This window comes from Anopheles darlingi, chromosome 2 (genome assembly GCF_943734745.1).
Source record: "Anopheles darlingi chromosome 2, idAnoDarlMG_H_01, whole genome shotgun sequence".
Taxonomy (NCBI): domain Eukaryota; kingdom Metazoa; phylum Arthropoda; class Insecta; order Diptera; family Culicidae; genus Anopheles; species Anopheles darlingi.
This window is the reverse complement of record NC_064874.1, coordinates 30,850,289-30,862,801: the sequence shown is the minus strand read 5'-3', so window position 1 is coordinate 30,862,801 and position 12,513 is coordinate 30,850,289. Positions and strand designations below refer to the sequence as shown.

The 12,513-nt window shown below is 47.9% G+C and overlaps 1 protein-coding gene across 2 annotated transcripts in view; it reads left to right on the top strand.

The window, feature by feature from the left end:
* Window positions 1-12,513, top strand: part of LOC125948790 (WSCD family member AGAP003962) — a 32,205-nt gene that overhangs the window by 18,459 nt on the left and 1,233 nt on the right. Inside the window, exons 2-5 of one of the 2 annotated variants that reach the window (XM_049675193.1) lie at window positions 2,196-2,436; window positions 10,893-11,602; window positions 11,692-11,771; window positions 12,287-12,458. In XM_049675193.1, coding sequence (XP_049531150.1) covers window positions 10,909-11,602; window positions 11,692-11,771; window positions 12,287-12,458 — 946 coding nt within the window. In that variant the 5' untranslated portion in view covers window positions 2,196-2,436; window positions 10,893-10,908. Of the gene's footprint in view, window positions 1-2,195; window positions 2,437-10,463; window positions 10,527-10,892; window positions 11,603-11,691; window positions 11,772-12,286; window positions 12,459-12,513 lie in introns of those variants that run through there. The other variant, XM_049675194.1, reaches the window with a different exon arrangement.

Genomic DNA, 12,513 nt, shown 5'->3' with positions numbered 1-12,513 from the left:
TATTGAAGTGGCATTGCTGGACCCAGTGCGAACACCCCGTTGGTGTAGTGTCACACGATCGATCGAATACTTCCATTTACCGGCCCCTCCCCCCGGATTGTCCCAGCCAATCATCCCCAGGCACCCCTTAAACCCTTATTGGGTGAATTACCTGAGACCCTACGAAGGCAACTTATCCGAAACTAAAACAATCAGCACGAGAACGAGCCACACGCGTGGAGGGTGACCAGGCAAACGAAGTTCGTGCACCGTCCGTGGGGGGATTGGGAAAACTATGCAAATCAAAGAGAAAAATCGATCCAGATAATGCGATGTAAGCGAAGGGAGGGGACGGCCTGCCACGAGGGAACGTGCGAACGCTAATCGGGATTGAGCGCGGTTTGTATTCCTCATTTTTATCGTGGCCCGTCCTAATGAAAGTGAATTGGTAATGCTAGCAAACCCGGTGGGGAAGGGGTCGGTAGATTACGTGTTGTAGCTGCTTGACCAGCCGGTTTTCGCTGGCACGCTATGGCCTTGTCCCTTGGCGCTTTGCATAATACCAGCACCTTCTGGTCGCGGTGGAGCACCTTCATTGTAAGCGGCATCGACGCAAACTGCTAGTGTTATGATCTATTTAATGGTGTTCTTTACGAGCATTCCTTCCATTAGTCTTTGTTGTTTGCGGTGTTTTTGGTTTCGATTCACTTACTTATTAGGTTCAAACTTGTTTTACTCAAACTTCTTTCATAATGCATCTCGATGGATTCATAATATCCCCCGTTTAGGATGCTTGTAAAAGCTTCTTTTTTATCTGGTACGCATATTTGAACACAAATTTATTACAGCACCGATAATTTAAAACATTTTCGCCGATATCCAATCCGATCCGATTAGTTTGAAAAAAAATCGATTAATTTGAAAAGGAAACGAAGGAAACGAAGAAAAACTGAAAATCTGTTTTGGAAACTCATTCGATTCGTTTCGTAAAATCGCCAAATCATCGTTCGCATCGCCAAAGAGGGCGTTTCCGGGAATGAAAAACTCACCAAAGAGCTGGCCATCGGAAGGACTACTAACAGTTCGCTACATTTCCACGGTCCTGAACAGCTATGTGGCCAGCCATCCACAACTGCCAGCAAGATAAACGAGCCGATAATTATTCTACGAATAGGCAAGCTCCATTTCATGCTGGCAAAAATAACTACGATACGCCTGTAACTTATTGGCAAAAGCAAGTGGCAAAATGTAGTTTACAGCGCCAAGCTGACGCCATTTAATGAATGCGAACTTATCGATAACCAACCGGTTTAGATTTTTCTACCAATCTAGCGAAAGCTATTATCTTGATAAGTACTTTGTATCTATGGCATTAAACAGACTTTTAAATATGTTCGCAGAAGAGTGTCTTCAATAAAATCTATAAACTTACATAAAGATTCTAACGTATTCCCAACATGGGTGTGGCTAAACAGTTGGACAAACGAACCTTCTGAAAACTCAACAAGTAATGTAAGAATGCACAGAAAATAGATTTTCTATAAACGAATTTAAAGTGCTTTCTAGCAGAATGTGCAATACCCTTTTTTTTGTTCAGTACTTCAACCTCTTTTCCCTCGAGATATCATGCGCGATAATGGACGCATCAATTATACACGCTGCTGTCATTAATATCCAGCTAAACGGTTCCATATGGGATATCGTGCCATGGCTACCAGGGGTGCCAACCGCTACAGAACGCTCGCCACGCTGTGTGGTATCGAGACCAACGATCTTGTTATAGATGAAGATATGTGTGTACTTAGTAAATTGTTGAAAAAGATACGTGGGAGTGATAAATTTACAACAGCTACCAAGAGACTTTCTAATTCGATAAGGGACGTAGTAGAATAGTTTGCTCTTGGCCGCACACGATTAATAATGCAAGACACATCTCTCAGTTGACTAAAGGAGTACTTTTCTTAAACACGCACTCAGTCCACTTCTTCAAGTCCAACAAAATGCTCGTACCCATCGGATTCCGTTCTCTGTAAAGAAAGTTGTAAAAAGTTTCCTGTTTGCGAACCGTCTGCACCATACCACTGGACGCGGAAACCATTTCTCTACTCTTCCGAACATGATTATACATGATTATGTGTACGATCAATTTCAACTTCTCATTCACCGGCAAACGGCTATCCATTTACAAAGTTCTGTCTCTGATCATCTCATTTCAGGTTAATCGATGTTCATTATAACCTGCTCATCAACCATCGACCATCAAACCGGAAGCCCAGCATCACGCAGCCTGAAAAACATTCCCCTTGGCTCATTACCACCGTGTGGCCGCGTTACAGTGTCCTTTTTTTCGTATCATTGTACGCGAGAAGATTTAAAATGAAAGTTTAATTTGCAATCGCAACCCCGCACCTCCTGTTCCGGCCGGCCAACCAGCGATCGCTTCCCGACATAATGCAAGTGAGTAGTATACGGTACATAGGGTGCCAACATTCTTGCAGCATCAGTTAACCGCACTAACCGAAATGGCCATTCGAAACCACAAACGCGAGCACCATCAACGGACACACACACATACACACAAGGCCGACTAATTAGTTCATCCATATCGTAATGAAATTATTGCCACCATTTTATGCTACGCGTTCCACCGGTCCGCGGCCTCGCTCGGTGTTCAATTTCGAGCGTCCGTTTGGCTTAATTGAGCGCGGTTGAGGTTATGTGGGGAAGCGTAACCACGCTATTGACACCTCGTAAACAACCGGCCAGTTCTTTGATGTCCTATCAATAGATCAATGTTCTGCTCAAAGGCTGCTCCACTGAAATGAGAATCGGGCGCAATACTTAAAGTCCATGTGGTTACATTGTTGCCATGGTCTCATATCGACCTTATCTTGGCAACCAACCATTTTGTGGCCGTGTTAAAGTGGTAAAAAATATACGAAATTTTCATCCCCTCGGAACACCCTTTCCCTGTGTTTTGGGCTGCTTCTCTTTCCAAACACCCAACGGAACTGACAGTCACGAAGGCGACCAGCCCTCGTAGTCGCTCCAGAGTCACTTCCGGTGTTGCACGTGTTACTAGCGCTTAAGCTGACCTACGTCCGAGATAACGTAAAGCACGACAAACAGCTGGAAAGTATTTTAATTACCTCGCTCGCTTATCCCGCAGTCCCGTGCCCTTTGGGAGGAACGCAGCGCCGCTAGCGTTAGCCGCTGCCCGGAAGTGCCAGGGCTGGGAGGTAACGAAAATTCGGTCCCCACGGGCCCCACGGACGCGAACTCTCTCATTTACATTCATACAAAAAGTGAAACGAATGGGTGTCACCAGCGTGGTGCGAGGCGCAAGGTACCGATTTGCAAGACAAGAACATTGGACAGTCGGACTCTGCCAAGGGGGATGGAACGCCTATCTATCCCCGGTTGCCTGTTTCTCTCACTCTCTCTCTCTTTCGTGCACGGTCGGCATTAATTACCCTGGGATTGGAAGGGGTCCTATACCCTTGGACAGCAAGGTATCAGAGTAGCAAAAGGTAAAAACGTATTGGGAGTGAGATCACGGGCATAGATTTGTGGTCGGAATGCGATTCGTACTTTTGGTAACTCTCCAGCCAACCGAATAGGCCAAAAAGGGCGACTGACGCGGGGATCCATTTTGATAAAATTAATGTCCAAAAACCGTAGATTACGAGCCCGTTAACAGCTTTCTTTCACACACAGCAAACAAAGAGATCCTTTATGCTACCTTTCTGCACAGAAGAGGTGGCGTTTCAGTTTTCCACAAATTCTGTCACCAACAAGAACGTGGCCGAACAGGGCACAGCTGCTATGTTAGATGGATTTTGTATCCAGTTTATAGATGATTTCGGACCAAACGCAAGGATTTCTTTCAAATGGAGACGCCCAGTAACTCACGTTTCCAACTCGTAATGCTCTCGTAATTCCATTTAAACCGCATCAAGCTACACTGTTACCGTTACCAATGCACGGCCCGTATTTTATCGTTATGACCAATAAATGTATAAGCAGAGAGAGAGCGAGAGAGAGAGAGAGAGAGAGCGAAAGAAAGAGAGAGAGAGAGAGAGAGAACGAAAGAGATTTGTCATAAAATGAAATCCAGAAAAGAGCACTAGAAAACCGCCTCATCCCGTGCACACCGATGGGTAATCAATCGTTGGTATCGTAAAATCGTAAAAACGAGTTTATGGCAGTGCCAAACGAGTTATAAAATAGCGTTGAGCATAAAGGAACAAAAAACAAAAACCCCAAAAGATGTCATCGACACTCTTGGCAACACAAGCCATGTTCTAGCTCTTATGTTTTTGCTCCTTTAAAACACATTCGTGCAGCTGATTATCACGAACACCACAGCTGCCTCAATATGGAATTGAGAGCTAAATTGGAAATCGTTGTCGTATATTATTTACCATCAACGGTATTATATGGGTACAATATTCTCGACCAAATGAGCTTACTGCATTCCATTTGAGAGCTGCAAAAGTACTAACAAGCACGGAGACTGAGGTATTTATGCACTAATCCAGTGAATTGATTACGTATTACTTTGAATGAACGTTTAGAAACGGTATGATCATCACCATCCAAACCCTAGGATAAAATGACCGGGAGGGAATTATGTTTTACCTCCTGCAGAGGGGTCGTTCTATCCTTGATCAAAGGTTCTTTCCCGTTAATTACATATTTCGATTTGAATGTTTGCAATATCGGTAATCGGCACACCGAGGCAATCAATTTCTGTGTATGCAGGGTGCATCGAGAAAACCGAAGTGAAACCGGTAAATTGGAAAAACATTTCCATCTCCTGGAAAAGAGTTTCCATAAATTGCTTTCCGTTGAAACCATGGCGCATCTGGCGCATGTGGCACAGGGAAAAAACGCGTTCCAGTGAAACATTCCATAGAAAACTTTTCCACAAACTTAACGCTGTTTCTCGGCACAACATATATAATAATAAACCACCCCCTTGAATGGGGTAGCCGCGTGGCCGTCGACAATGGCAAACGACTAGGGGCCGGTGACACAGGAGGCGAACACACATCATGGACAGCACAACAAAAAGCAAAAGTAAGATAAGAAGCTAAACCCAGTGCGGGGAGTCGGAGGAAAGTGGCTGCCAAGGAAGCGCCTACGGAACATATTGTGCCGGCACATTATGATGAAACATTTGTCCGTCTACCATAGCTTCTGCTCCTGCTGCTGCTGCTTCTACTGCTCCTGCTGTTGGTTCTTGGAGCGGAAGAAAAATTCAATAAACACGCGAGCCACGCCATTCTCGAGCGGTAGCGAACGAATAGACACAATTTGCAATAATGTCTCCGCTTCGCGTTCGCCGGTTCCCGAACCACCAGGATCTCCTGTCCTTGTGCGCCAGAAAGCTAAAACGCGCGAAGCGGTAACACTTCCTATCCAGCTCGACCCAGTACGGAACGAAAGCAAAGCTTGAGAAAGAAAATGCACACAGCGCTTATGTTGGGCGCAAATACGCCAACAACACTAGCCCTGGCATGCTGCTTCTTTCACTCTTGTTCCTTTTATTAGCGACCAGTTGTTGTTGGGCAATCCACTACCGTTCTCGTACCTAACTTCAGATGCCTTGATAGATGCACTTATCCTTGCATCGCTATACGTTGGCTCGTGCAAGGATAATGCAGATTTAACATCCGGTAGGTGCGCCGGAGGAGGAACGAAGGAAGGCAAATGCAGAGAGCGGATGGCATTTATTTGTCGCGCAAAATCTCGCGCAAGCAAATTAAACGTAGCGGAAACGGTTGTTGCAGAGTTCTATTATGTGTTTCCGCCCCGCCTGCCTATCGACAGCGTGCCTCACTTTCCTTCTCACGAACGCCTCTTGGATGGTGGATGGGATTAAACGTATTGAGGCAAATTACCTGATACTTGAGCATCGATGCTCGATAATGGCGATATGCAAGGGATCTGCCCCCTACAATAAGCAGAACAAACAACATTACTCCCTCCCCAGGAAAGGGGGGTTTCTACTCAAACATTCTCCCATCCATTCAATACCTTTACTGTGGGAAACGAATTGCTTTTAACATGAGCAATGTTGGTCACAGCAGCCAAGGTTCAATCCTGTCGATAAAAATGAAACGACGCAGCGCAGGGACACCCAGCGGTCCCAAGGGTTCAATCAACAGCCCCTGTCCCCAAATTGGAGGTTCCGAAAAATGGCGTCCCCAAAAACAGTGTCAACCCAAATCGTTTTTCTGTCGCCGACAAAATGGGATGCTACCTAATCCACATCAGCCTCACTGACAGCTGCCAGCTGCTGCTGCTGCTGCTGCGGCTGCAACAAGCAGACAGCAAGATGCTTCCACACAAAATGGGTCTTTAATGTCAACCCGCTGTAGGCCCGCTGATGGTGCCTCGGCTGCTGATGGTTGCTTCCGTGAAGGAAGTTTTCTTGGGGAAAACGTCGCTCAAAAAACCCCACCCCTAAAAACACCACAACTACGACAACTTCAGCTCTCTTTCGACGACGGCAACCATATCGTGCCCGGACGACATGGTACGCATTCACATCGTTCGCCTGCCGGTTACTAATAATAATAATAATGATAGCATCCGGGCGCACGGTAAGCGTTGGAAATGGTTGCGCCATGCTAATGGCATAACATTATTTGCGCTTCAAACTGATAGTTTCCTGCCTTTTTCACCCACCCGTTTCACACTGTGAGCAACGGATTAGTGGAACGACGATCGAGGCTTGGGTTTGCTGTGACAATCTCTAAGATGCTTCGCCCGACGGACTGCTAATGATGTGTTGCTGAAGGGAAGAGGCTATTAATTACGATTAAACGAGGAAAGTAGGTGTAACCAGTAGGTTCTTAGTTTACTTGCAGTCTGTAGCAGCTCATCAAGCTGCTTTTGGCGTACTGCTGCCCTAAGCTTCGAGCTGAAAACTCCACAAATTAACATCCCCATCATTACAGCAGTTGAACCATTTCTAATTCCTGTAGCTCGCTCCAAAGAACTTTATCAAATAGGATTGGCAACGGCTGTCCCAGTTTGCTTGGTAGTGGTTCACCATGAAAAGGATAGCTCATCAACCTTCGACAACACCCCGCAGCATATTGCCCAAGCGAACAAACGACAGCTGTTGCACAGAGTGGTGGCGTTGTGCTAACAGTCTTTAAAGCAAGGGGCTCCGGAATTGACCACAGCGACCTGTCCATTCAAACCTGCTCGATCTGTGGTTCACCCCAAACGAAGTAAAAAGGGTGTTTCCAAGGACAAAACTAGTGACGAAGGGAAGCTGGTAGTGATACGCTAACCACGTGTTGACTCTCGCGCGTTGAAATGAAACACCAGAGCACCCCATTCGCTAAGCATAAGCTTTAAAGGATACATCGAGGTTGTTGGTGCGTGTTGGTCGATGAGATCGGCGCAAGCACCCCATTGTTTCGGGTGTCAGAAGAGCCAGCGAGGGGTCGACTACTAGGTTGCACTTAACAATGCTTCGCTCACTCACTCACCCGCTGTGCACTGAGCGTGTACGATCTGTGTCATCTGATCCAAGCAACCTGCCTGCGATGCGGCTGTCATGCTACACCGTTTGCTGCTGCTGCTGCTGCTGCTGCTGTTTCTGCTGCTCATTCTAGGTCAGACAAGCCAGGATGGTCACGTGTCTGGCGCGCATGGTGAGAACCCAGAGGCACTCACAGCAACAGCAACAGCAACAGCAGCAGCACTTTGCGGCCTGAACGTTTCGCATTTCCGAAATCGATTGACAAATTATCGCCTAATTGTGACGACGATGCCGATGGCCGAGATGGACGTCAACGACGACGACGACGACGATAGGGAATCGGGCTCCACTCTTCTCCCATTCGTTCGCTCATCCTCCGGCGGTGGTCTCGCTGCTGCATGCATCCTACCACAATCTCGCATTTCCGCAATCATAATTCAATTGCAGCCATTAGGTGGTGGCCGACGCTAAAGCTTTTCTGATGATAGATCGGCTACGAGTACGGTTGGCAAATATTTGAGGCCGCACATCTCACTTTCCTCTCTTTCTCTCTCTCTCTTTCTCTCTCTAATTCTGCCATCTCTTTTAATGGATCATGATTGATTTAATTGGAAGCCTGGCTTCATCACCGCCATTCATTTAGCTACAATTTGGTTTCTGGACCGGTAAAGACGCCCTTGAGGTTATGGAGGCACATAACGGACCAGACCACCGGCCACAAGCATCCTAATTCCTCCATCCCAATGGAATGAAAGAGAATTCGCCTGATTCGGACGGAATGTGACCCGTTCGAGTGTCCTTGAGTGTGTCCGCAAGGCGAAAAGCCCTTTCGAATGTTGGTACATTTGAATCAATCCTTCCACGAAAGGATTCCTTCCCGCCAGCCCAAAGGATGGCCAAACCATCAAAAGCATTCGTACGGATCACCTGAAGTGGGCGCGAGACGCCCGAGAACCTTTTGCTCCGGTATCGCTTACCATCCTCCTTGCGATGACGGCCAAGGCACCGCTTTGCTACAAGTGTCGCTCGACTGTGTGTGAGTCGAGGGCTAAACGACCGATGGTCCCGATGCGAAGATAGTGCCTGTGGTGTGTACCCATTAGAACCGGCTCATTTCGCCTGTCCCTTTTTCGGTCGTCGACCGTGAAAATCACATTCATCGCACGCACACTTGGCAGCACAGTTACGATGTGCCCCGTTAGCCCCGTGAGTAACGCCTGGGAATAAATATTCCGTCCAGCGACGCTGCGACAGGCAATGCTACAATTTAAAGCATTCCCCACCCCCTGACCCTCTGACCCACGGTCGGTAACCACGGTTTTACGACGTTCGACCGACACTGGTTGAGTCTGGGTCTGGGACGAGGCCTCGAGGTCGAAAGGTATGGCGGTGGTATGTCCACATTTACATGCTTTCTGTCCCACATCAGTCGTCGTTAAAGGATGGGGACGGTGATGGGCGAGAAAGTTCAAATGGGGGCCGAATGCAACATCAAGGACTCTGACAACTTGTTCAAACAGCGGCTGCTGACGCTGCTATTCCTTTGTTTGCTGGCACGTTCCGGCTCGCAACGGGGTTGGTTGAGGTTTAAACTTTTATCAATTTGCATGCCGAGCTTTACATGGGACCGTGGTGCAACGGTTGGAAAATGAATCGTCTTTTATATCCACTTCCATTTCAATTGTGTGTGTCTTGTGCCAGCTGTTTGAACTTTCAGCGTCAAACTCGGTCGCTTCTGCTGTTATGACATTCGGTTTGAGATTTTTCACATCGTCCTGAGGGACACTTATGTTCCGAAAGAACTTTGTTAAAAAAATAGCATTGAATTTTTCGATCCCTCAAACATCTTTTACATCAAAGATTCTATATCAAACTAACGATAGTATCATATTAACATAGAAATTAATACACGCTCCATGTGTATTGAATTGAAATCATAATTGAAAGCATACCGTTAAATGGAATCTTAAATACAGAAATAATAATAAATATTACTAGCTAAATATCTGCCAGTAATATTTAACTAAACATCTGCTAGTAATCAGCGTTAAACAAACACATAAGCCCGATTATGTTACCGCCAATATAAAAAAGCCAATATTTAGGCTAGTACATGGTTTTTAGCAAACGGAGTGTTTGTTCACGTTGAAAGCGCGCTGCATGATTCCATAATTTTATTAAACGTACTCCAATGAAGTGAGAACCGTGCCTTGCTTTACTAAAGAGCTGATACCATTTCTGTTCGAAACCGTACTGCTGCAATCAGTTACGCCAGACCTTATCAGCTGTCTGCAATCATCAATGAACGGCAAACAGGAGAAGCTCGGCGTCAAAGCCATACTAATTGTAGGCCACCATTAGAACCCAAGGAAGCTCGTTACGATTACTCATCCTTCAGCCGTTTAGCCGCATGGCACAGTGGCGTTACAAAATTGCCCAATTAGCCCAAGCGGCCCGTCCGGCCACTAACACCGACTGCAACACAATCCATCACCGAAGATTCACCCACGTGTACCGAGCGCACCGCGCCGCGACCAGTCACGCTAACACCACACCTGAAGGATAAACACAAATTCACGGTTAAGACTGGACAAGAGGTAGCTGATAGTCCTCCTTCTCAAAGACAACGCCAAGCACGTGAGCAGCAGCAGATGATAAACAATAGGGACTCCACTGACTGCACCACTCTCGGTATCGGTACCATGCATGCGTCTACTGGACGGGTGAAGGTTTTTCGCGTGGTAATGATTGATCTTCACACATTCCCTAGCATGTGGTCGCTGATTAGACTGGCGCACTGGTGTCTTTGGTGGCACGTACTGGGTGAGCTGGCACCTACTCGCGAGCTCACACGCGCTCACACGCCACCAGCAGGCATCGGTTGGCAGTCTTTGCGGCGCGTTGAAGCGCGTTTCAATAAATATGACTCAGCGTGGTGGTTTACGTTGTGCGGCTGTCGGTTGGCTGGAGTCGTCTCGGGTAGCAGTAACCAGCTGCGACAGTGCCACCGAAGGAGGGTTGCATTTGTTCACGCTGTGCCAAGGTCTGTGCCAAGTTTCAACCGACCAGAGCCGTATGTAGTGAGGGGCCTATCGTGTATCTTCATCGTGATAGTTTCCATCCCGGGTTGAATTCCGGAGACCGGATCTACGTCCAAAGTTCGTTCGTTGTGTCTGGCTAGAGTTGTTATCTTCATTGTACGCTAGATTCAATTTATATTCAATTTCGTGCCACGAAGTAGAACTAACGACCGGCTCCATGGCACTAGTGGATTCCATTTTCGGTTTTCATTGCATTGAGTTTTACAACGAAGTTGGGATGGAAATCAATTTCAATTCTTATCCGACGTCTTAACGAAAATGCTCACTCTGTCTCTGCATCCCTCCCATTGTCTTATCCGTCTCCGTAGATCCGATAATGCGGCCATGGCACTGCGCGGTTGGCGACTGTTTGGGGTGGCCGGTACCATACTGGTGTACGTCGGCGGTATACTGTTCCTATCGTTCGTCAGTCTGCAGGGACCACAGCAGAAGCGTGGCATCCATGGACCGCGCGGCTACGGTGAGTTCGAGACGATCCGCAACCGGGACCTGGGGCTGATGGGCAAGAAGCCACCGTTGCAATGGTGCACCGAGCTGCACTATCTGGGCACACCGACCCGGCAGCCCCGGACACCGCCCAAGCTGCTGCAAACCTTCCCAGGACACTTTGTCAAAAAGTTTAGCGTGTACAGCTACCACAACCAGAACCTACACTCAGCAGCGGGAGCAGCGGCGGCGGCGGCAGCGGTGGAGGCACCACCGGAAGCAGACACAGCGGCTCGACAACCGGACCGTGTCGGTAGCAGCGACAACGATGATAGTGAACGAGCAAAAGGCCCGGTACGTGGTAGCGATGCGGTAGCAAGCAGCAGTATCGCCGGAAGTTCCTCGCGCTCCGTTTGGCCTAATAGCGATCAACTTAGTGGTAAGCTAGTGGATAGTAATAGCGTAAGCAGAACCGGCGACGGGCGCTGGCCAAACCGGCGTGAGCGACCGAAATCCCCGGGACTGACGGCACTCGTCTCTTTCCCGGGCAGTGGCAATACCTGGCTACGGTATCTGCTACAACAGGCCACCGGTAAGTAGCTCACCGGTCGCACTCGGGCTGGGTAGCTAGTACGCACTGCGGATTCTTATCAGCTCACTCAATACCCTTATCGTTGGCAGGTATTCTGACCGGAAGTGTGTACAAAGATTATGGTCTGCTCAAAAGTGGCTTCCCGGCGGAGAGCGTCGCCAATGGATCGGTAAGTAGAGCACTGACACCCCTCACGCGGGAGTCAAGTTTAGGTTCTGCGAAGTGAGGTGGAAAAAACATTACCCAATCCCCGGAATTGAATATGGAAGTGCGTAGGATGTGGTGGCACACGTACCGAGATATACGACACCTCCCCGTAACGGCGGAATTACGTTCCCGTGAGTTTCTGCCTCACCGCACAAATTCACCCAGATTACTCGGAAGAATGCGTGAGCGACGTAATCGCTCATTAGAGCATGGAGTTCTTGGAGTAAAAGTCTCCGAGTTAATTGGCAATCTTTGGCGACGGCTTCAGTCTCGGGACTGTTTTCCAAAAATTAGCCAACGTGGCGCGTGGCTTTGGTCAATGGTTACATGTAAGAAGATATTCACTTCGTTTCTCACCAGCATAAGCACAGAACTTGAACTACGTGGAACTTGATCCTATGTCTCTGTAACTCATGCGTGGCCTTTGCGCGGGATGCGATAGTAATTGGCTTGCTGTCTACTGTTGGTCCGTTTCAGGTGCTAGTTGTCAAAACACATGAATGGGGCCCGAATGCGTGGGCACCGTACGCCAAGGCGATACTGCTGATACGGGACCCGGAACGTGCCATACTGGCCGAGTTCAACCGCCAATCGGGTGGCCACGTTGGCTTCGCTTCTCCCGATCGTTACCGTAGGACCAAGGGTCGCTGTAAGTACACCTTAACCTGAAGGCCCATCTCTCGAGAAGCCTTAAACCATATCCC